This window comes from Pundamilia nyererei, unplaced genomic scaffold, assembly GCF_000239375.1.
Source record: "Pundamilia nyererei isolate P.nyererei 1_Seehausen unplaced genomic scaffold, PunNye1.0 scaffold00165, whole genome shotgun sequence".
Classification (NCBI taxonomy): Eukaryota; Metazoa; Chordata; class Actinopteri; order Cichliformes; family Cichlidae; genus Pundamilia; species Pundamilia nyererei.
In genome coordinates, this window is record NW_005187566.1 from 821,373 (window position 1) to 847,235 (window position 25,863).

At 40.0% G+C, this 25,863-nt stretch overlaps 1 protein-coding gene across 4 annotated transcripts in view; it reads right to left on the reverse strand.

The window, feature by feature from the left end:
• epha7 (eph receptor A7) overlaps positions 1 to 25,863 on the reverse strand; it is an 85,965-nt gene that overhangs the window by 40,351 nt on the left and 19,751 nt on the right. For all 4 annotated transcript variants that reach the window (XM_005745737.1, XM_013914007.1, XM_013914006.1 and 1 more), the window contains exons 4-5: positions 24,044 to 24,199; positions 16,796 to 17,131 (exon numbers count right to left, since the gene is read on the reverse strand). In XM_005745737.1, the coding sequence (XP_005745794.1) occupies positions 16,796 to 17,131; positions 24,044 to 24,199 (492 nt within the window). The remainder of the gene's footprint in view (positions 1 to 16,795; positions 17,132 to 24,043; positions 24,200 to 25,863) is intronic.

A 25,863-nucleotide genomic window follows, 5' to 3' on the forward strand; every position in this document is an offset into this window, starting at 1 on the left:
ATATATATATATATATTACATTACATTACAAACTGGCAATGAGACTGTAAACAAAAAAGCAAACCGTTTACTTAGAAAAATTTCTTGTTTCATGTCAAGTTTCATAAATGTGGATCTAGAAGTCATGTCCAACTCTAATACAGTTTATGGTCAGTGAATATGGGGTTAAGGGGGGACATATTAGAACAAATTCCATTTCCCCATTTATTTCTTTTCAGGACACTTCAAGTGGCTTGTCTCTAGGAAAATTTGTGTTCCGGTAGTTCCATGGCTTATTTTCTTATTCAAACAGAATACAGTGGTCTAGTATGCACCTTACCAAATAACTGTTTCACTATTCCGCAATGGAATAGGCAGTGGATGCCAGTCTCCCCAGCCACAAAAGAATACAAGAATCTTTCAGTCACTTTTCAGTTGCGGTCGTGACTCTTATGTTGTCTTGACTTTCTTTCCACCTGTGCACAAAACCTGCAGCTGACAACAAAAAAGTTCTCACAAGCTCTCAGTGAGCTGTCAAAAAGTCTGGGAAGTGAAGTTAACTACTAGTCTGAGCCATGTCCAAAAAACCAAAAAGTGGTGAATATTTTCTAATGTCAAAATTTAGAAATCAGTTTTTTTTTCAGTCATTATCTGTTTAATGATATGGTTTCAGCAGACTAAAACTCTTGTGCATGGAAGTATGAGTAAGTATTGTGCGAGCAAAGCTCCATTCTTCAACAGCCTGAGCCCTGGCTTCCCATCATTTTAATGATGTCATTATTGCAAGATAATTAGCCTTGAAAATGTATCTTGGGAAACAATCTCATAGTTTGTACTTTCTCCTTCAAGCAAAGTCTCCCTGTTTGCTGCCAACTGTATATTGGACTTGATAATGACTCTCTTCTTCTTTGGATGGTTACAGAAATTTAATTCACAATTTCCACCACAATTTCTCAGTGAGGGTAATACAAATAACAGACAATCTAATGGGATGTCAGAGATCATCAGTGAAGCTGGGAAGAAAATAACAGTGATATTGAAAAGGACTTCAAAACACTACGATGAGCTAAGCAACATAATGCTCCCAGTGCACTCAAGGTGGCACCTCATGGCATTAAGCAATCCAGCGAGGTAGTTTTTCCAACAGCTCTATTAGCTGTATAATGTTTTCTCAATTTGGCTGTTCCGTGGCTTTGTGGTAAGCTCAGCTGCTTAGGATGATAGAAGCAGGGAATGGCCACATAAAAACTGAGAGCAGACAAATTGCTCTCCCTACTGGGTGGAGAAGTCTGCGTGGAAAGCACTGTACCTCCTTGAAGTCGGCGCACTGATTAAGGTTTGAAGATTGGCCAGACACAAAGAAAAAAAAGAGCTCAGTCTGCACCCTAACTGCTTTCTTTCTTTTGCTGGTAATCTTATTTCTGTTTTAGTTGAAAGGGAGAAAAGAAACAGGTACAGGGTAAAGAGATGCTGTCAGAGCAGATCTATGCACAAAAGAAAAAGAAAGGTATTTCTTAATCTGTCCCCGCAGTAAAAAAAAAAAAAAAAAGTGCGCCGGTCACATAAATATCTCAGCCTCCACATGGAAATAATCAGCAGTCAATTCCATGAACGCACTGTGTTGTCTCTCAAAATGCCTGGCCTAATACAACTCCTATTAGTCACACAGAGACAATTAAAGAAGCTGGCCCAGCTTTGTAATCTGCCTGAATTGCCTTAATCCTTCACTATTAAACTCAAGAATAAATGGTGAGATCATTTATATCTATATGGGGCGGCTGAGCCGTGCCGTAGCTTAGTGGAGACGTGTGGATTCAAACTCAGAAAGCAGCAGCAGGGGGCGGTGGGGGTGGTGGGAGTGGGGGTGCGGCATGCTTGCTGTTTGTGATGCAGATTCCCTGCTAGAGAAGGACCACCGGCAGTGTAGAGCGCAAACACGCAGACAACACGCCACAGCTCATACAGTATGCCGTTTTATCCCGTGGCCTTGTACTATAAGTCGTACATCAGCCAGCCGATGTGATGGAAGGAGGTTTAGTGTTTTAGCGAACTGCAGAGATGCCAATCTGCCTCAGCCTGCATTAACAAAGTTATGAGAAGGCTGAGTGAATCTTGCTGTAAATTTAGATGGGCCATCGGTGCTCAGAATGGAATCTGTACAAAATGAATCTATCATTTCCTGGTCAAATTCATAAGCCTCCATTCTTTCTTTGACCAACTGAAATAATACGTTTAACAATTTTGGACAGTTTAACTGAGACAACGTCTGACATGTGACACGTACTGCACATCTTGATAAATGATAAGTCGTTTAAATTAGACCCAATCCTCTGTTTTTGGTCCATTCAAGGCCATTATCACTTAAAACCCATCAGCTGCCAAGCCTGTATGATTTAGAGAGAAACCAAAAACCTTTTTATGGAAAAACTGTCAATACTTTTTTGATGTCAGTTCAGTTGCTTATTGTATGCATGTATAAAAGTTCTATTTAAACTATATTTTCACCCTAAAATGTTATGAATTTCATTACACTAAACCTCACTCACCCTATACCCTAATCCTTAATATACCTTAACCTAGGACCTGGCGTCCACATATGTGGACATCACATTTTGGGTTATTTAGACCAAAACACTCAATTTTGCTCTACAAGGGCCTGATAGTCACTTACGAGGATATTATAGAAACTAAAATTAGGTTAAAAAAAAAAACCCCTCCTAATTCTTTGTTTTTACATTTATCAGGCCCCAATCAGCCCAAATATCAAAAAGAAATTAAAAATGCATGCTGTGGAAGAGTTCGGGCCTTAGGAGGTTAAAATACTTTCCCCAAAGTATTTAACATTAAGCCCAATAATAATAATACTAATAATAATACTTGGCAGCAAACTTAGGAACAAAAGTGTCAAGAGAAAAAAAAAGTTTTTAACATGACACTTACACAATCAGAGTTAATAGCTGTGAATACACAAAGCCATACTGTCTTTAGGGCAGTTTCTCTCTTAACAAAGCCCAGAGAAGATAATAGGTCCATGTGAAATTGGGCCAAAGCAGCTTAAAGTCACACAGCAAAGCAAGTGGCAGAGGCCCTGCAAATTGAGAGATGAAGTCTGACATGTTGATTAAGGCCAGCAAGGTGTCACATCATTGTCAGCTTTTGTGTATCGGCTGCTGGATTTGCCATTACTGTAATTGGTGATTTCTGTGTGATAGGGAGGCCAGGGAGACGAGGCTTAAGATTTAGTGGGAGGGTCTGGTAAGAGTTTGCTTTTCAGGGTGCCGAGCTTCTCCCAGACCCCCAACCCAATTACTCCTGGGACAATGCGAGACTGCAAAGGCTTTTGCCTCTTTGTCTCAGACATCCGGCATGTTTACTTAGGGATCCTCCACCCACGCTGTCCACAGTTAATTGGAGAGTTAATGAGTTATTCCAAAATAGATGCCATCGCGTTCATACAATTAAAAGCGAGCCACCTTTAGCTAGCTTAAGGTGGCCAAAAAAAACTGTGTTAGCAGTGTTGGGAATAAGTCTTCCCCTACAGCAGCACACCATGCGTGTACTCGCTCGGTACGTGGGGTGCTTGCACTTGTCTACAGTGGCTGTCAGATGCTGTACACTTTCAGAGCTTCCAGACTGAATTCATCTCATGTTATCAACAGCGATTTCATTTCAGCTAGAAAGCAGAGGATGTTATCTGTAATATGTCAGATTAACAACCCCATACAGCTGAAATACATCAACTCAATGCATTAAATCAGTGGATCTCACAAGCTCGATGTAATTTAATTTTGCAAAGCAGGCTAAATCAAATAATGCCATGACATTAATAAGCGAGTATCTCTCTTCTTAAGGAGTCGTTTTATAAAAGCCAAACCTGCTGAAAAAACAGGGGTCTCTGCAGGCCGTTAATTTCATCTCTCATCTAAATATCTTCTGCCAGTATACTGGTCTTAACACATTGTGACACGCTTTTTGGCAGCATCGAGTTACCAGCGTGATAGGGAGATGATTTGGGAGGAATTTACAAATTTAATTAGCTCAGTCTCTGAGGATACAGGCTCTTCGAACTTTCATTTAGATGTAATCTTTCTTCTGAGAATACACTTCAGCACACAGTTGTCACAGAAGAAGAGCTCTTCTCTGTCTTTACTACCCGATGACAAGAAATAGAACGTGGCTTCTCACTTCCTGAGAGTGTAAATGCAACATAAAGAAAGCTTTCTGCCAGGCGGGCTGTCGAGGCATGTGTGCATTGTTGAAAGGGTGTATTTTAACCCAATGCATCTTCAAAACCCCTAAACAAGTGGATGTTGGAGTGTGAATGTAACTTAAATAAGATAAAACAATAAAAAGGAAATGTTACAGAATACGTTTCGTGATGATATTCAACATTTATGGTTTGTGGAGAGCGTGCTAACAGAATGGGCAACACTCTTCATTTTTCACAGACAGTTGTTGTTTCACCAAAAACTTCAGTTAATTGGCAAAAAAAAAGACAAGAAAAAAAACAGAGTGTTGCATGATTAAAACACATGGCTTTCTAATATACATTTATCAGTGATTTTCTTTATTTTGCTCTTCTGTACAACAAAAAAGCCAAATACATTCAGTTTACTATGAAATCAAAAGAAAATAGCTGATGATTGCATTTTGCAGATTTAGAGAAAAGAACTTGACGACAATGAATCCATTTTTCAATTTATTGCCTAATTATTTTCTGTCGATTGACTAATCTGTTCATTAACTAATAACTGCAGCTCTACTGTGTTCTACAAGTGCTAAGAAATTGGCCTAATTAGAGTGTATTGGGCTCACTTGACAGTAATTATTTGCTTCAGAGGGTGTAGTGAACCAAGAAAAAGTCTGCCACACTGAATGTCTTGCACTGACGAATGCTTACACCGTTCCACCCCTAAATAAATCTTCATTAAAAGATAAATATACTTCTGAAGGTTTAACATGGTTAAAAACAGGCCTGGCTGCCCTCGTCCCTTTTTATTTAGTGCTCTATTTTTCTTATCCTTAAAAATAAATAACCAACCATACAATTACACAAGAAAATGCTTCAGTAATCTCAAACATAAACCCTAAAAACCAAATTATGATCAACAAAAGGTGCGCGGGGGGTTTCTAGACTCGTCGTTCAATTTTATGGGAAGAAATCCAAGAACAGCAGAAACTAGAATCTATTTCTACACTCATTATAGCCTTAATAGATCATTAAACTACACACCAAATTAAGTGTGGTGGGAAGATAGGAATACATTAAATGAGGTAAAAGTAAAAAAGCAGGTTAAAGAAAAGAGCCAATAAGTATTACAAATGGCAAAGATGTAGCCCTGGGAAAATGTCCAAATGTATTATACGCAAATATTCTGCCTAAACACCTGCCCGTGTGCTGTTTCTCTGAAGGTGACTGATCTGTTTCAATCTCTGAAATCACAAGGTTGAATGAGCAATTATTTTCTCCCAGCACTATGACTTCTGTCTCAGGCAGAGCCAAAGACTTCTCACAAAGTCTTTGTCTCAGCTGTCCAAGGAAGTAGGAAATCATCTGAGTCAAAGGCACTGGGAAGCTCTTGGACACAACATCCCTCTTGCCCTCGCTTACTTCCCATAGCCCAGATGTGAAGCCCAAGCATCCTTTCAAATCCTCAGCTGCCATAATCTTTTTTCCTGTTGTTTTATATAAATAATTAAAAGCAGCCTGCCAGATGGCTGTCACACACTTCCTCTGCTTTGATAACAAAAAGGTTTTGGTACAGCTCTGGTTTAAAGGCGTACGACCGCAGACAAGGAAGCTAGCAGGTGTGCAGGTCCACAACTTTTTTGGTCGGGGCCTGAAAGAATTCGAGACGACAGCTTCGGAGGGTTGAAAGGTTGCCTGTAATTGCCGGCAGCTTGTTTGAGCGAAGGCAAATGGACTTTTCGGAATTTTCCCCCTCTTCCTTTCTAAAAGGCAAAGTGGTCTGACACAAACTCATTATGATTTCCAAGTGTGATGATCTGAATAAAAGGGGAGGGGGGTGAAGCAGGGGTTGAAGACATAATTAGTTTTCCTCACTGCAGGAGACAGTATGCTGATGAGACAATGAAAGACGGAAAAAAGCCGAGCTGTCAGTCTCCCACCATTCTTTTTTATCTCACAAAGCACCAGTGAGCAATGCTCACAGACCCCCCAAAAAAGTCCTCACACACCCACCCTGCAACCACAATGCACGACTGTGTTACACAATGCCGACCTCTGCCAGCACTGCAACCGCAAACTATTTCATAGACTTTATGAAAGAAGGAAAAACAAGCATGTTGAAGGGAGTCAACACAAATATAAATGCATCTCAAAATAATATCAACTGATTCTACAAAGGTTATGTTTATTCATTCCTACTTACAGACCCAAACGAGTGCTCCACTATTTATTCCTATCCTATTGTCTCTTTCATTGTTTCAGTGACATATTATTCTTCAGCTATTCACATAACATTTATTTTTAACATATTCCAAAATGTTTCCGAATGCTCTATAGCTGGATTATTACTGTAACGCCATACTTTGAAAATAAATGTAAAAATATGCTCAAGTGGATTCTCTATTATTGTTATGGAACCCAAAACACTGACATTTACAGAGGTTCTTGTTTCTCTGCCACAGCTGTGATGCCTACAGGTGATAAATAACTCTGTTCAAAGTAAGCCAGACAAACGACAAACTGCATGCTTTGTTCAGCAACACATCTTGGTAATAAATATATCACTCTTCAGGTGTTAAATGTGCCATCTTCTTCTGCCAGCCTTTATAGTAGGGGGATAATGTACAGTAGAGAATCAAAAGAATGAGATAAAAGGTTGTAAACACTCAAAAAATCTAAAAAAAACCCTAAAAAAACAACCCCCCCCCCCCTTATGATCAAAGTTTAGCTGTTGATGAAAGATTCCTGCTGTGTGTTTGTCCAGTAAGGAGAATTCTCTGCTATGGGCACCTACGGCATGCAATCCCACTTGGCTTTTATTACCCTTGGAAGTCCTTTTAACTCCTTCGGCAGGAAATGAAACACTCAAATGGCTCTATCGCAAAGTGCCGAAGCCATTTGCAGCCAGGGCTGTGACATTCCTGAGCATGTGTTCCATATAAAGAGAGGCTCGAGGAGTCACAGGTGCACGCTGACTGGGTGTGTGTGATAGGTTTGTGCACTTCAGCAAGAATACATATGAGAGAACAGACAGAGTGCAAGCAAGTGAGTAGATAAAGAAAGACAAAGAGGGAAAGTTGGGAAGTTACCGAGGCATTACGGCAACCCACGGGCACTAAACAGAGGGCAGCTGCATTCCACAGTCAAAGCAGGCTGCCTTCACTGGCTGATCAGCACTCGAAAACACAGACGCTTTAAATATAGAAACTCCAGTTCACATTTTTAAAACTGGTTGGCTGCACCATTGCCAGTAACCAATCAAATTCTTTCCTGATTACTTGATGAACTGTTTAGTCTATAAAGCCTCAATCATAGGTTGATTCAGCCTAGAGTGAGCTACAAATTGATTGCTGCATGCGGCCGTGGGGTAAACACTGAAGATATGCTTCACTATAAAATCAAAGAGAAGGAAAGCAGTGAATCAACACGTCTTCCAGAACTAGGCTTTGCTCAAATGTTTAATATGTTATCAGAATTAATTTAAAATATTGTTAGAACTGTAATGTTAGAACTTGCAGTATCTGTAACTTTCTATAAAAAATAATGCACACAGCAACCGGCCAGCGCTGCAACCGCAGCCAATTGTCTGAAAGTGAATTTCCATGAATTTCCCATCTCTTTTCTTTAATTCCGATGTGTCAGCATCTCAGATTTGAAACCACATTAAAACAGCTAAATCTCATCACAATAAAGGAAATAACAGTAACACGTGGTAGCAATACAAGTCTTTAATAAGAGAGGAAAAACAATAATGGTCGTAAAAAATGAAAACATCTAACAAAGACCGACGTTTTAAGACAGATTATGAATATCAGGTGTGTTGCTCCACCACAGGAAAAGGCTTTTTTTGTCAGCCTGAACACTGCTCTGGGTGCTTCATAGCTCTGCTAAATATGTATAGTCTCATCACAGCTCTTTTGTTCTCAGGTCACACTGTTATTTGTCCCACGCCTCATCTGCTGCACCAGACTGACTGCCTTAATTAGTAGCACTCACTGAGAGACATTAATAAGTGTCCAACAAACCTGTGATGGAATATATTAGAGTTCCATTTTTGTCGACAGTGACATTTCTCATCAGCTGCCCCTCAGGTCTGTAATTTCACAGAGAGAATACTCTGCTCGTGATCTGTCACCACAGAGGTGGAGGTGGCACAGACAGGGCCGAGGTGACTTAATCTGGAAAATTCAGGCTGAAACATATTTCTGTTGCTCTTATTGATGCTAAATAAGGCTTCTTTAAGCTTGTTTAAATGAATTACTTACTTTACACTTTAATGAAGCATTATATTAAAAATCAGTTTTCTTATGCATCCCCAAAAAAGGTGAACTGGATATTGTCATCCTCACAGCCTTAACAGTAACATAGTCCCCCATAAATTCAGAGTTTTCTAAGGCTACTTCCAGTGATGGTACGACCGGTCTGTACAATCTCTCAGTATGGCTGCTATCACTCCCATGTTCCATGTACTTTCATTTGATAAAAAATGCCCGGCAAACACTGAATTCAACAAGAAATCATAGCTTCCATGTCATATGCCAAATCTGCCTCTTCCCTGGAATAAATATATATAAACAGATAGTTTTCCCACAAATAAGGTAATATTATCAACTTCCTTTATCAACTAATTGTTTGCAATTAAAATACCAAAAACGTCGCATCTCACATGCAAAAACAAAGCCAAAGAATCTTTCTTTTCCCATGAGAAGATTAGATTTGCTTGACATAAAGACAGAGCTACTGACACAGCGACCATAACAATCTGAGCCTTGCTGACACTTTGAATACTTTGCCTCAATTATCCACAGCAAGAGAGCAGATTAACCGTTAAAGACACTTCAAGAGAATATTCTGCGACTTGGATTCTCAACCTTTAACTTTGGGGCCTGTCATTTGGCCAGCCCGTCGCCAGAATATAAATGTGCAGCCGAGTCTAGTCAAACACGTCCACGTCCAAACTTCCTGCTTTATGCAGCCAGATAAATCTTTGTTTGCACAAGAGTTTAAGATATCATAGACTACAGAAGCAAAAACGTAATGCTCCCTAAATATTGATAAGTGCGAGTGTACAGAAAGTTGTTTAGTGGCCAAGAAAGACCTGTCAAATGTTTCAGTGGATAAATGAGAGCAGCCGCCATCTGTGAGAAGAAAAGAAGTGATTCCAGAAAGGTGAGGGTCTAACTGAAAGTCGTGGAAGGTAAACGCAGATAGACTGCCAAAAAATAAACACAAAAACATTGCCTCAATCTCTTTCTGGTGCCTTGCATAGTCCTGAATAATTTAAGGTGTTTCTGTGTCTGCTCCAGGGGAAAGGACCCTATAGGATGAAAATGAATGTGAATCAGCACTCCAGCTAAACCTAAAACATCAGAATTTTCAGGATGAAGTCATTGCTCTCCCTGCAAATGTACCAAATTAATAATGCTGCATTCAAAAGTAGACAGAAAAGCAGACAGAGCATGTATGGAAACAAAATCGATAGAAAGTAATAACATTTCAAAGAAAACATACTGAAATTTCCTTTCTGTATAGAAAGGAAATTTCAGTATGTTTTTCTTTGAAATGTTATTATAACAGAGAATGTAGAAAATGATAGGACATTAGCCAGGAATAGAAGCGGACACCTAAGGCTGTGCGCATTATATTTAAGTTCTAGTCACTCCCCAAAATGCAGCGTTTCTCTAAAATTCACTAATGTTCCCCAAGGAATAAAGCCTCTCTATTTCAGACTCTCTGTGACCTTTCCTCTAATGATGCTGTCAAACCAAAACATCCACTTTAACTGGGAAGACTTTTTCTAACTCGGGGTAAAGTTTTGACAAAAAAGCATTAAAAGACAACCACTGCATGCCAGGCCTCACCTCCAATAATCTGAGACCCATGAGCCAGCTTTTATAGAGAGATTTCTATATATTCAGCTGATTCCTTGTTTTAGCCTTGCTCTCAATGCGTTACATTTCCTGAGTCCACCATTGCTTTAAATGCCTGGGTACCACCAATAGAAGAAAAACATTGCAGGAACTACTTTTGGCTGCGCAAGAATCTATATTTGGTGATTAAGTGGATACTTAAAGCTGTGTGAGACATAGTCCATATCGAGTGCAATTTGTGCATTCGAGGTAATGTAGAAAGATGCTGCCATGATTTGGTTTTATTCGTTTTAGACAAAAGTGAAATTCTGTCACACACAGAAGGAAGATTTAGGAGACTTGTTAAAAGGGTATATTCATTGTTGGGAGTTTTCACGCAATTTGTTGACGGATCCTGAATACCAACATAAAATTGAATCGGCTCACTAAATCCGTTGTGACTGTGGCCAGTTCTTTCCTGCAGCCCTGCATGGATGTGTCTGTTTGTGTCCTTTCCAAGGTGGCGAAACAGCCAGTTGCTCTGACAGGCCGCCTGCTCCGAAAGAAAGAACTGTCCAACGCTTCCGATAGGGACCAAGTGAAGGGGAAAGAGGCGACGCCAGCTTCTGTGAGGGAGGGCTCATTCAAGCACAGCAGATTCGGGGGGGATTTAGGGAGCTCGTCTGCCAGCAATAAAAGGCTGAAACAGGATACTCGGTGAGATTAATTACCTAGATAGGCCACGATAATGCCATTTAAAATGGGAAAGTAATTAAAGTGCACCTTCCATGAAAATTATTCATTGCTGACGGATTGGGTGACAGACAAATCAGGAGGCATTTACAGAAAAGCTACAGGTTAAGTGCTCTGAGCTGCTGCATTGAGACCACCGCAGTTTTATTGCAGCTGTTGAATCTTAGTGCTTTGCCTGGCTCTCATCAAATTACTGCAAGCATGTTGGATGCTGAGGGGCGGGGGCAGGGGCCGTGTTTAAAAAGAATGGGTTCCCAGGTAACGTAAAACCGGGGACAAATGCTACAAAGGGGGATCCGCTTAACTAGAAAATTACACTGGCTGGCACTGGTCAGTGGGGACTCCTCAGAATCAATCAATCCTTCTGTTTAAGGCCACCACGGCAGATTAGAACACAAAAAGGGATAAATCAATGCTCTTATTGTTCCCCAAGTGTTACTTTCACAAATGCGCTGAACAATATCCTTTTAGTGATGATTGAATGCATATAAAATGGACATATAGGTTACCATTGAGTATCGATTCCTTGCACATGAAGCATCCCTCGTAGCTGTAAACAATTATCAAACCATGTATAAAACAACGCTATCGTCCTTTCTAAACTGCTGGAGGACAGTGAATCAGAAAACGGCCAAACTAAATGGGAATATTTGCTTCTCACGCAGTGCAAAGGCACAAAGCCTTTTCAGATCAAAGTAAAATGCTCTGCTTACATTCTTATGTGCCTCTTTGCAATTCTACTTCTTTTTCCTTTTGTGCTGAGAGACTGTACTAAAGGGAATAGCCTGTTGTTCTCTCTGAATGTTTAAGTAGGTTTGTACATGAGGGGGACTATAACATCATCCTACATTCACACAGTGTTGCACAACAAATGAACCGAAGAATGGCTAAAAATAAACAGAAGATAACCCAGCTTCTCGTGTAATGAGAAAAGTGTGATTGTTGTAAAAGTTAAGAGTCAGTCTCATCCGATGTCTTGCAATGATGATCATAATATTCTAGGGATTTAAAGTCAATCTCAAAGTTCCTTTAAGGCATTCAAGCAACAACAACAGCAATAATAATAATAATAATAATAATTATTATTATTATTGATTACAAAACAGAAAAATAAGCACAGTTAAAACAAATTAAAAACAATGAGTCAAGCATGGCGAGCGGATGGTCAAAATCCTGTGTCACAAAGCCTTCAGTCCCTTCACCCTGCTATATCACTGTGGCAACCCATGCTTAATGCACAGCCGAACCAGGCCAGGCTCCGAGCCACAGCCCCAAAAAGTGTCATCCACCCATCAATTCTTCCACTTACTGGAGCAAATCCCATGCATTGTGCCCAGCTGCAAAGCTATAACAGTGCAAATTGTGCACTGCACAGTCACTAGAATTCACATTTAGTTTGTATTTAGTTCGTAATGCAGAAAACACCCAGATGTTTTCATGCTTCGTCCCAATGCTGCCAGAACTACAGTCACTAGAGCACAGAGCAGAAATCCCATCACCTGCACCTCATTACAGGCCATTTTTGACATGGAATTAGTAGCATTGCTTAGTACACCAATTCGTAAGTATCGGTTTTTATTCATTGAGAAAACATAGTCTGATAATCAATGTGAAACATTCTGAGTGGTCTTCTTTTATCTTTATCTGGACAGTTGGCAGAAAGAGCAATCGGGACCCCAAGGGATGCCTCGTTTTGTTGAACTCTTTCAGTTAAAGTTGTATGCAACATAAGATTTCAAGCATCCAGTTCAATTTGATTTAAACTGAATTTTAATATCTTTTATAAAATGCTAATTCTTAGCAGTTGCTTCCAGAGGTGTGTACTACAAAGCAGGACTTTGGTTTATTCAGGTAAATACAAAGTTAAAGTTAACCCTAATAAAAATTAAGTGCTATTATTTACAAGCCTGTGCTTGCTTTTCCCATCTAAAGATGAGGACAAAATTATGAATCCCCATATGAAATATTAAGTGTTTTTTTTTAACATAGCTTTTTGAAACACACATTTTTCAGAAGGCATATACACAATAGCAGAATTTTTTCCGAAAGAAAATATTATTAGCCCCCCTAATAAGCTGACCTTTGTACTGAGCTGTAGAACAAAACACTGCTGTATAATGATGTGATTCAACTTTAGCGGTTTACCTTGAAGGGACTGCATCCGAGCTGACTGACCTGGAGCAGCACATAGCTGTGTCTGAAGTAAAATAGGATTATCTTACTACTTCCATCTCATTCTGTATACAATACTGGCGCACATTTTTTGAATTACAAGCACACTTGTTGCCAAATGCAGTAATCTGATTGGTTATATCTGTTAATTCTACTGTCCAGTAAAATTACGAAGTTGGTGTAAATGGCTGCATTAAGAGCAGGGGAGTTCGAAAAAAATATTTTCAATTTTCTGTAAAGGCCTTAACAGTCAGGCTTTAAAAACTGTCCAGGTCTTTGGCTGACTGATAAGCTAGAGTAAAAGATTGCAGCCACTCCTCATCCTCAACCTGTGATTCAGGGATTTTGACAGAATGACTTGAAGGTGTTGATTCATTTAAACGAATGCATTAATACTGCTGGGACCTGGTTTCTGTAAGCATTGGGCCCCGTATATAGAAAAGGTAAACTGTTACTTTGCTTTCTGTGCAGTTTACTTCAAAGTAAAGACATTCTGTTGTTAAGGAGGTATGCTAAAAACAAAACCCTTCTAAATCTGCATTAATACCAAATACTTATGTCTAAATAAAATGTTATCAAGCATCAAAATAACATGTCTTAATCATTATGTTTGTCTGTATCTGCACCAGATATTTGAAATGTCTCTTATTAGATGGCATTAAAGGATTTCTAGGTAAACTCATGGCAGTCAAGATTACAGCATTAAGTAGCATTCCCTGTTCCCTGCTATGAATAAACCTGTGAATAGTTTAGAGCACTATTGTAACAGCTTCTGTATGAGGGTAACAGGCTTTGTGCTGCTGGCAAGCATTCGACATTAAAATCAATTTCCACGGGCTCTTCCTTCCACTCCATAGTGTTTATACAAGTAACTGATTGCACCTAAACCCCATTACACTGGTCTTGTGCTGAACAGGTGTACACATCATGTACACACAAACGCAGGTCCTGCAGCCGTTCCCATAACCAATTTTCGATCCTATTTCTGTGCCCCTCTCTACTGTGGATTTTTCTAGCTCAGACATGCGAACACCTCGCTTGAATAAATATTAATGGTAATTCTATGAACAGGGCCAACTTACAAGTGGCTGGTAGAACAAAAGGCCTTGTTTATAAGTGTGCTCGAGGAAAGCTAAGGCACGAAGGACCTCTGCGGGCCTCTGAGGTTGGCTGTGCAGCACAGTCAGCTCACAATGGAGTGCTGATTGAATCACACTCTTAACTTTCAGCATAAAGCAGGCAGCAACGATAGCAAAAATCCTCAACTTGAAGAATTTCTATTGAAACTACAAAGACGGAGCTGAAGAAATCAAGCTTACTAACTTACAGCCTCTACTTAAACTCATTTAAGACAGATCTGAGAGGCAATTAGGTTTCTGGGAACAATAAGCAGTCAGAATCTTATGTAGCTCCAGCCTTGCTCCAGACACTTCCTTTGGTATAATTACGGGAGGTGTGAATTCCTCATCAGATGGATCACCATCTGTATTCACAGACTCGTTCATTTCCCCAGTCCCTAGCTACGAGTCTATGTGCTTGCTGATTATCATTTAGCAGAAGGCAATGGGAGGGATGGAGAGAGGGCCGTTTCCTTTTCAAGGTTCTTTCACTGATATGGTCCTTCTCTAAAGTTTAGTCGACTCTGAATGATGATTCAGACTCTAATGACTCTAATATCGCAGTGATTCTCTAATAAGTGGCCATGTCTGCTTGCCAGTTATTTTAAGAAGTTCTGAAATCTTAAGCATTCCCCAATAGTCCAGAGAGCAGTGGAACTGCGAGTCTGGCAAAAAGGAGCTAACATCTGCTGAAGAGTGTAAATGAGAACGTTCACATCTATATAAGGCCTCCCAGTTAAAGCAAGTGCTGACAGGACGGGCTTAAACTAATGCAAGTTTTGACCCTCTATCTATTAAGCCAAGCAAAAATAGAGCTTCCATTAAACATCACAGAGACAATAAATCTCATAGAGGATCTAATTTCTACATGAACTTTACTCATGTCCTTAATTAATACTGATTAAGAGAATAAATACTATTTTCTTACCCCAATCTTCACAAAATGGCCAGACAAGAGTTAAATAGTTGGGTTTCAATGGTAAAATGAAGTCACGTGACACAAACAAACTTCAGTCTCAGTCATTCTATCACTCTGGCACACTTGTTGAAAAAAAAAGTCATCTGGGGTTAGATAAATGTTGGACAAATACTGACTTCTTATTAAATACATCACTCAGTTATGCTGTGAATGAAAAAAAAAAAACATATTAAACCAGTGCTGATTTTTCATCTGCACACTTAATTTATTCTTTTCAGTGCAGTCTTCTGTAATTCCAGCCTTCATATTAAAGGTATTATTCTGTCCTGCTGTCCTACCATTGAACAGATGGAGAGGGTCGTCTTGCCATGAAGAACTGCTAACCCTGAATGAATTTGATTAGTCTGGGTTTCAAAGAAGACTTTTAGTATTGCGTCATGGCTGAAATAAAATTTCAGAGACTTTTCCAAACCCAAGCCATAAAACAAAGGCAAAAAAAGCATTTAATATTGAAACATCAAGGAATTAACCAACAAAAGTCGATTCATATAGCCCAAATGCTGTGTTTATAGAGTTAAGGCATGTTAAATGCTGCTACTTACTCAAAATTATGAACATGACAACATCTTGGCAAAGAACACTGCTCTTTTTCACAATAGCTAATGGCCTAATATTCCACCAGGTTAACTGAGTAATTGTGTGTTGTCAACATGCCACGTATAATTACGGGCAAGTCCAAAGGAGCATGTGATTATCCTCCTCCTGGTGTCCTTGTGTCCTTGGCCAATCAACACCCTGGCACATTCTAGCTTAGGTCTCTTTGACAAACCTGGGCACATGCGTTCAGCTGATCACCTCTGTCACTAGAGCTTGTATACGAGAAAATATTCTGCTTTTGATAGCAGACAACAGCAGGCAGGCATTTACAAAGAGAGAAGTGATAAATATGCAGCATTCCTAACGACTAAAATGATGGTGATTTAAAAGCAGCAGGTGTAGTTATCCAGAGAAAGACGTTATATTGGCAGCTAAAGCATCAACACTGTCTTTGCAGTCTTATTTTTTTATTACTACAGTCTTTTGGGCCAACTGTGTTTCACGGATGCTCGAGCATGAAAGAGGAATCTTGTTGAGTGGATCCATAAAAATAATGAATAAAAAAGGCTTAAGAGTTTGTCACTACAAAACACAGCATTTTAATTACGGCTGATTCCCTTGAGAATGAGCTGCAAAGACACGACTAGCTCTTTAGGTACCGCTGGGAGACAGCATCCTTGCTAAGCTAATAGCGTTTGCCACTGTAGTGCTGATATACACATTAAATTAATCTTGGTAATATGCATACTGAAAAATATTATGGATTATATCAGACTGGGACCATTAATGTTAATGGGGAATCATTAACGTAGTTAGCATTTGAGAGGTTTTCAGAATTAATACTGTCAATCGTCACGGTACTAATGTCAAATGCACTCTTAGTAGGAGCAAAGGCTGAGCTCCGTGCTAGTGGAAGACAAACACTTTTAACTTGAGTTTAAAAGAAATTGTTTCCACATTTTGGGAAAATAATCAGACCATTTGTAAAACAAAGATTTTTCAGAGTTTCTACTTGTTATTGTGTGTGTCAACAGACTATAAACAAACAGGATACAATATTTAAGCGTTAGGTGCTTGATGAGTGTATCTTTAAATAAAGGAAACACTACAAATTTTTTTCCACAGCATTTCCATAACATTTTAACCAATTAAAACTCACAGTTCAAAGTTGTTTAAATGCAAGACAGCATTATTAAAAATAAATAATAAAATTCTTTACCTGCTTGGCCAGTAGCAATGCTAACTGCAGCAAACAGCCTCTGCGTGCGGCTGAGGTCAGACACCCCGTTGACAGCCTCCACCTCAAAAGTGTAGTTGGCGTGAGCGAGCAGATCCACAGCGGTCACGTAAGTGTCCACTAATCCTGACTGCGCGGGAGAGTATCCCACATTTAGCCCACACGGAACACACTCCTCGGGTTCCCAGCTGCAGCGGCGACATATAACCCTGTAGGTGACGTCGTTGCGACCGCCGGTGTCAGCCGGTGGGCTCCACTCCAGGCTAACTGTGGTCTGGTTGATGTTGTAGACCAGGTTCTGTGGTGCAGAGGGAGGTCCTGTCAGAGGTGGACGCCAAGAAAGCAAGTGAGTGCCAAGGAAAGTGACAGTCAAGCATTTGTACTCGCTGGATATGTACTTTAATTGTTCTCAGAAAAAATAGCTAATAGAGGACGGCCAGCTCCAGCCCCAGATCCAAACACTGACATTCAATTATAATAAGACTCAGATCTAGAAAAAGTCATTCAGGTATAATGAAAGGAAGTGAAGGTCAGGTCAGTGAGAATCCAAGCAGCAGACGATCGTTTGACAGATTTCTATGTCTTCCTTTTTTCCTTACTACACCGGCAGCAGCGCACACCTACTTCACTTTTATTTCATTATTTCATTAGCATTGTTGACTCTGTGAAGTGGCAAGTCCAATCCTGATCAATCCAAATAGATCAGGATATATTACAGCACTGGGTTTTTCTTGGGTTTGTTTGCTTGTTGTTTATTTTGTGGGATTGTGAGGGGGTTTCAAGTCTCCTCTTCCTTTTGTGTTCTCCAGCAATCAAATAAAAATGGCAATATCAGAAGTTCAAACTATCAGTGTTTTATCTCAGAATATTCAGGAGAATATGCATTTTAAGTGCCAACGATTTTGTGACTGCGCTTTAACCAGTTCTGTTTAAATAACTGCTAGTAAATCTGATTATAATTAATCAAGGTATTCACCACTTTCCATTGTTAAAAGCTACAAACATTCTGAAGTTGCCAATGTGTTCACAATGAACAAATTGTCCTATTTTAAATTTGAATCAACCTAAAGTCGTATAGCTGCATTAGCTGTATTAGCTGTAAAACACACATTCATAGCTGGTGATTTGTCCCTGTTAATGCTTTGATTACACAATGATTGTTGGTGACAGCATAAACCTGCTGCTGACATGATTGATGATTGATGCATGGTTTACTCCTCAGACTCAGCAGCAAATCAGAAGCCGTGGAGCCAATATCCCAGCCGCAGACAGTGGTTTTCCAGGGTTTCCTTTGAGAAACTATATCACACAGACAGCAGCACAATAAAACGTAGTGGCTTTCAAGAAGCCTGACTCACCCACAACGTTTATTAACGAGATTTAAACCTGGATTATTACCACCCTGTAACTGTCGCATACCAATCAAATTGATATACTAGAATAACGACTACCTCTGCAGCACTCACAGACCATTTCCCCATAAATATTAACATAACAAGCGAAAAGATTAGCTCATCTTGTAAAACAATGAATAACAAACGGCTGCTTTCATCCTCTCACATTCCAGACTATTGGGTTTTATGGCCCAGGTGCTGACATAAATAAATCCCCCCTGACATAGTAAAGATGATATAACTTGTATTCTTTGTTTATGAATGTTTTAGTGAACATCTTCATTCTGTGCTGTTTTCTTAGGTGACGCTTCGATTCATTCAATTTGTGACATTACCTAACAAAATGGATACGTTCAGTGCAAAACCTATGGACCATCACAAGATTCAAGCTTATTAAATCGGCACTGGGTTGTTTTTCTTTTTTCTACCCATTAGAATCAACAGCTCGACTGAGACGTCTATATTCATGATTACCAGGCGAGATAAGAACCAGGCTATGGGCTGGGAAGATGAAAGAGCCACCTGTGGCAGGTGAAGTGGAGAGGAGTGACTGCCAATAGTGCCACTCAACTTCAGCCTTGGCGCTGACACTCGACCCACACTCTCAATCTTCCTTGTGCACAAAAGGAGGGGGTGTGACTCACGCACGCACACCCCCTGACATGTGCATGCAAACACACTTCCCCAACCTTCCTCCAGACCAGTCCTCAGGGATCTTTTATTCTACCATGATAACATCTCATTTTGCTCGTGCCACTCTCTTTCAGGTCTCAGGTGAAAGTGATGATTTTTTCAGCAACAACAAGCAAAAGGAAATTAGATCAGACTCGCCCTGGATGTGTGTGACCTTTCTGTTTTGTCGTCTTGTTCAGATGCACACTACACTAAGAGCTTTGTCTTTCCCTTATAACCCCTTAGCAGTCCTACAAATTTACAATTAGTCCCCTAAACCATCCAATGTACCGTGGGCGGTACGTCCGACTGCTAACAGGATAAACACCTTGCTATATTTCAAATCGAGTAGCAGCGACTAAAACTGTCCTTTCAATGGCTACATTCTGTAAATCTTTTGTAACAGCCAGCCTGTGCGGAGCTACGGAACCAAGCATGCCTTCTATGGGGAGACCCAGTGATAACTTCCTTTGGCTGGACTGGAAACAGCTCTACTTCATCTGCCCTGCCGTCTCTTTGTTTCTCTGAGTGTACTCTGTCTGCACTCAGAAATACCAAACTCTTCTGGCCTCAGCTTCACCTGCAGCACAGAGCCCACCACTGTCAGCCTGTCTGCTCATCCTTACAGCTCAGGGGTTTGTCACTCTCCCTCTTCTTTTTACTCTTTTTTTCTGTCTCTCACTCCCCCACTCTGTCTTATCTTTTCATGTTCTCTCCTCTCACCCCTCCTCCCAGTCAAGTTTCATTTCACGGATTAGCCTGCCACAGCCCCCACAGCCTGAAATGTCTCAATCACTTGCTAGCTGCCCTCCAACTCTGACCAAGCAGCGGTGAGAGTGTTTGTGTAAGTGCATGCATGTGTCTTGTTCTGTTGCTGTTTTTTTTTGGAGGGTGGGGAGGGGGGTTCTACATAAATATGTACAAGCACACTTTACATTTCCTCCTACGACATTTGCATGTCAACATGGCACAGATTTTAAAGCAGAAGTTGACATTTTATAGGATAAACAAAAGCCGCTCACTCTAAAAAGCTGTAAGAGGAAAAAGGCTTCGGTTGTGAAAATGCGTCTACAACAGCTATTAAACTACCATATAGAAAGCACAGGATAGTATTAGATGAATTTAGGTCATGTTTCATCTCCACTCGGAGAGAGTTGTAAGACCCAAGTAAATCTGGGCTTAGGAGAGAAGAATCATCCGCTTATCAGCCTTGAGAGGTGCTCTGGGCTAACTTAACCCTCAACAGCTAATAGCACAGCCTATTACCTGGCTGTGCTCTAATTGGGGAGCTGAGGAGAGAGGAACGGCAGGGGTGAGTGGTATTCAAATCACCCATGAGGTATTCGTCACTCTACAAATGTGCGCTATGACCTTCTGACCTTCCATCTAATGATGCGGCTGCAGTAGAACCTGTTTGAGGGAAGACATGCTAAAGAGGAAAAGAGAGGAGGGTTTTTTGGGGCCTCCGACTTCCACTGCCAAGAATTCAATATTGGATTTGCTCCTTTTTGGCTCAAGTATCTGGAGAGTGTATGATGGCATGTCAACATGAATGACAAATGACTAAGTCTACGTTATAACAATTTATGTTTTGGTGTGTCTCAGATGTACAAATGCAGGGCTCGTGGATTTCACTGTTCAGTTGCTAAAAAGCTTGAACGTTTTGTGAGACTACAATGGTGACAAACCTTTCTCTTAGATGTCCTTACACGTGGTAGCGTTTGAGAATATTATTTTATGGAAACAGGCTGTATTTACATAGCCTCCTCTAATTACAGCATGGACCCAAACACATACAGAGATTTACATTGAATTTACATGTGCAGGGCCAGGATGAGAAAAGTGAATAATGGCACGAGTTATCGGTTCAGTGAAGTAGATCCAACTCCAATCCTACACATTTTTTTTTAAATCATCCTCTCTGTTCTAACGGCATTAAATGAAAAGTGTAGTTCATTATCTCTCACCTTTTGTTCTTTGAGTAATGACAAAATTGCACACATGACAATGAAGGGCATTTTACCAAAGCCCCATGCCACTAAATGCCTTTATGCCAGGTTTATATCAGGTAACAGCTCTTTCTCTGTCCCCTAGCAACTCTATTTAGAATGGATCCTCAGATGGAATCAACTTGTTGAGGTGTCACATTTAAGAGGAGTGGGTGGGGGGTAAGGGTGGGAGAAGGAAACGAGTCACAAATGCTCCTTTCAGTCCCTGCTTGCACCAGCACCGCTCACAGCTGTTGCATGATTGATGCCCAGTACTCTGACCTGTCAACAACTCCACTGTGTGCTATGCCTCTGGAGAAAAAGGCTCCTGATGGTCTTCCACACACACACACACACACACACACACACACACACACACACACACACACACACACATATACACATATATATATATATACACACATATATATATATATACACACACGTATATGTATATTTGCATATGAATAGCGTGGACAAATATTCAACAAACAAAAGCATGTCTTTATACCACCCCCCTCTTAGCAAATACCACATGGGAAACAGTGTTTTTGAAGCTGTGTTTTTGGAACTTGTTCCCTCATCTTTATTCAACATGGATTTGGCTTTTCATGTCCCCATATTACATCTTTATCTCATTTCCTCTCAAATCCTCATAGACACATCCTTAATCTCTGTGTGCCAGAGATCCATCTCACTGTTTTACCAAGGCCTACAATACGATAGCTTATTATAAGCAAACTCTTATTATAAAAAAAAAAAATCTGTCAATCAAGCTATTTATTCAGGCAGTGCAAATTCATTTTCAATTACTATTCACTCGTGGTCTGGATAAGGCTTAAAAAAAGAAAATCATAGTGACTATTGGTCACAGTGACTTAATCCAACAATGAATGAGGAAATGCACGTACAAAGCTGTAAAAAAATTGTGCTGCGTAAATGAGGAGGAGGAAGTCAAAAATACATATTTACATATAATGGTATGGGGTCACTAAGTGTAGACCCAAAGTTAATGAAAATGAATAATGGAAAGTGTGCAATAGGCAACTTCAGTAATTACTTCGGTACTTGGCCAAGGTGATTGCCCAAATGGGAACAGCCAGAGGACACTCAAAAAAAGTAGGAACTTTCCCCTGTTCTGTGTGTCCTGCTCTCGATCGGTTCAGTCGGGGATGTTAGAGTGAAACATTAACGTCCGATTAGGATGGTTGGAGAATAGAGTAATGGACCTGTCTTTTAGAACAAGATCTATATGGTTGCCTCCGTGCTACATGGAAAGATTGGTGGTTTGTGGTCTGGAGTTAAGTCCTTGTCTTTACAGTGCATTTACAGTGACATGCCTAGTTTAGTTCTCAAGCTCCACCAACACCATACTTCAGATTTGGCCATTATTAGGTTAATATTGTGCAGTCTTAACCTTACATTTTACTTGACAGCAGGTAGGTAGGTCAGCAGCAGATTTTAGGTGCATTTTGCCTCATATTCTGTAGCAGTTAGCCTCTTGTATCCAATTCTTTTTGAGAATCAAGCTGTGATTGTTATTTCCCTTTTTGAACAAATAGGAAATGACAATTCCCATTTTTACACGGGAATAAGGGAAAAATTTGCTTGTGGCTCTTATTAACCTCGTGTTCCCACCACCCCTGTCGTTGGATTTGGATGTGTGTACTCAAAAACAAATTTGCTATTCATTGTTTGACATCCAAGACACTGAGAGCGGGGATTTATGGGGGGTCTCTAGGAGTTCTGGGGTCCTGAGGCAATTGCAGTAAATCATCCTTGGAAATGACATGAGCCACATACTAATAAAACCAGCAACTTTAAAAGCAGCCATTTATAATTTAAGTGCGTCAAATACTTTTATCAATGACTCAGTATCATTTGTTGTTGATGTTGTAGCTTGTGTCACACCAATTTAGTGTGCAAGAGTAAGAGTGGTATGCAGCAGCTGTAGCCAGTAATATCTAACATATGATTTTTTTGAGTATTCTAGCTTTTGAAAGTGCACTTAATTACCACTATATTACTATATGGACTGCATACTCAGACACACCCTCTTGGCAATGTAAATACAGTACTGTATGTTGAAATAGATGGAAAGGCTTTCGCGGCAGGCAGAGACAGAGGCTCTGCTCAATGAGCCTGAGCTTTTAAAGACGCCCATAAATAACAAAGAATCCTTTTGTCATATGGAATTTGCAACATTAAATCTTAACTCCAATCCCTTAAATCCCTGTTTTGATTCTCTGATTTAATGCGTAGAGAAGCCAATGCAATGGTATAAAATTCTTTGTATTTGCATAATAACTATCTCTCTCTCTCTCTCTCTCTCTCTCTCACACACACACACACACACACACACACTTAGATATTAGATATTCTGACTTGGCCTACTTTAGGTGCGCAGCAAAAATGCAATGCTGTTCAGGATGTTGACTGGGCATGCAAATTGTCCAACACATGCACAAAGCATTTTAAAATGTTAACTTATCAGGTCTCCTTAATAGAAACAGCAAAGGAAGAACAGCACAAGTGTAAATCTAACAGCCAGAAGACTGTGAACCTGTGCAGTGATACATTATCAGCAGAAAGAAGGCACACAGATAAGGTGCACAGATTATGTTTAGGGATCCAGTTTACCTCCAGAGATAAAGCACAGTGCTAACATGGCCTTCTCCCATGCACAGTAGCTCAAAGCAAAGGAGAAAAAATAAGAAAATAAATACACATCCAGTAGCACTTTGAAAAAAAAACATGTTTGAGAACAGCTCTGGAAGCAAATGAGCCCCACCCATTCAAACTGCATCCCCCAGCCTGTGTAAATAAGCCATCGATGGCTGTCACAGAGCTGTTACACTGGCCAGGACAAATGAAGATGCAGGTTGCTGCATGGGCTGCCACTGCCGACCGTAATTGCAATCTTTCAGACGGGAAATGGCAAATTGCTCCTGTCATCATTAGCAACCAGCTAAGACACAAAACAGACACGCAAGCTTGCAAACATAATTTGCAGAGGAACTGCTATGGAACACATCTGGGGCTTTCATGAGGCCACTGCAGGCTGACTGAACAGGACTAAATCAGGCTCTGGAGTGTGTTGTTTTTCCACTTGCATTAGTAGCTGTTTAAATGCATGTGATCTGTGCTGCGTTTATACAGCAGCATGGCAGACTTACTTGTGCACGCCACAGACGGAGGGTCAGAGAGTGCTCGGTAGTAGCCGTCCTCACAGTCACAGCGCCAGGAGCCTTCGCGGTCATTGAAGCTATGCACCGGACAGCGAGAGCACTGAAGGTCCTGCGAGGAAGACTTGTAGAAACCCCGACCACATGCTGTGCGGAAGGAAGCGAAAAAAAAACTGAATCAAAAACACAGTGTGAAGTGTAGAAGTCTGGCGATCTGCAGGTTATTTTCTTCATAAACTAATGAATGCATTTCCTGTACAGAATGTCAGGAAACGCTCAGAAAGGTCTTAATAACGCTCTGCTGCCCAGGGCAACAGCTGCAGTGCTTCAGGTGTTTTATTTTGTCCAACCAGCAGTAAAAACAGAGAACAGACCGTATTGTTATCACATCACATTTAAATAGATAGCAAATATGTGGCTTTAAAAATAACGAGTAATCTAAACAGCTGACAGTTAATAATGTTTAACTCTTTCAAACAAACTAAAGCATTCGTATTCTATTTTTATTTTATTGTATATTTTTATTCTATTTTATTCTACTGTATATAGTATATTATTTTATTCTATTCTGTACAGCTGTGTACTGTATTTATTCTTATTGTATTCAAATTTTTGCGTCATAACTTTTGCACTGTCCACTTCCTGCTGTGACAAAACAAATTTCCCACGTGTGGGACTAATAAAGGTTATCTTATCTTATCTTATCTTATCTAAAACAGGTGACTGGATGGAGACTGACTCATCAGTAAGATTAGAAAAGTGTTATATAAATGCAAGTACAGCCTGTGCCTATCTGTTTGTGCCTGTGCTTTGCACATGCAAACAGATGATGTAAGAAAATGTAACAATAAACAATTTATAATCCATTTCCTTCGGAACTAATTGAGATTAAACCAGAGATTTTTAGGTTTGGGAGGGGTAGTGATAATTGCACCTGAGATGTCTCACACAAATCCCACGCATGCAATGTTTCCTACCTTTGCTTTGAATGCACAGACTAGTTTGTAATAAGTATGTTTTGTGAACAGTATAAGTATACTGCATCTTTGCTCACTTGGCTACAAAAATCAGCCCTTTTTCATAATCTTTTCAGTCTTTGTCATTGGATTGGAAGAGCTCTCTCACTCTCTCTCTATACATCTCTGCTGTGTGAGCAAACAGTAAAGCTTCAGAGTGTGACAGAGTGGACAGTGGGAGAAGAAAAAGTGAAATGTTTTCTGCTGCTTCTAACTTTTTTCTCTGAATGATCATTTTACATAGAAACACCCTTCCCCTCCTCTTCGTCCTTCCTCACTTGCAGGTTTGATTATTCGTTGTAGATTACTATTGAAGCTCCAAAGCCTATAAAATTGTATTTCAAGGCAGTACTAGATATATGATATCTAATATCCAAGACTGGAAAGCAAAGGTAGCTACACATTAATGTAAAAGACTGGGCTTTGCTCTCTGATCTCCTCAGCGGACTGATTTCCAACTATATTTGCAGTTCAAAAACTTCCATATGAATCACAGATACCAGTTTAGAGTTATGTCCGGGATTAGGTGATTGATTTTTACCCGTCATCACCAAGGTTGTGTGATCAGTTGTAATATCCGATATAGAATAATTATTCAAACTTGACAGTACTGAGCTATATTACCACCAGACAAGACATTAAAATGACCATCTGCGACAAATAACTATAATTCTGCATTGTGCTAATATAGACAGGCAGACAGGCAGATAGATAGATAGATAGATAGATAGATAGATAGATAGATAGATAGATAGATAGATAGATAGATAGATAGATAGATAGATAGATAGATAG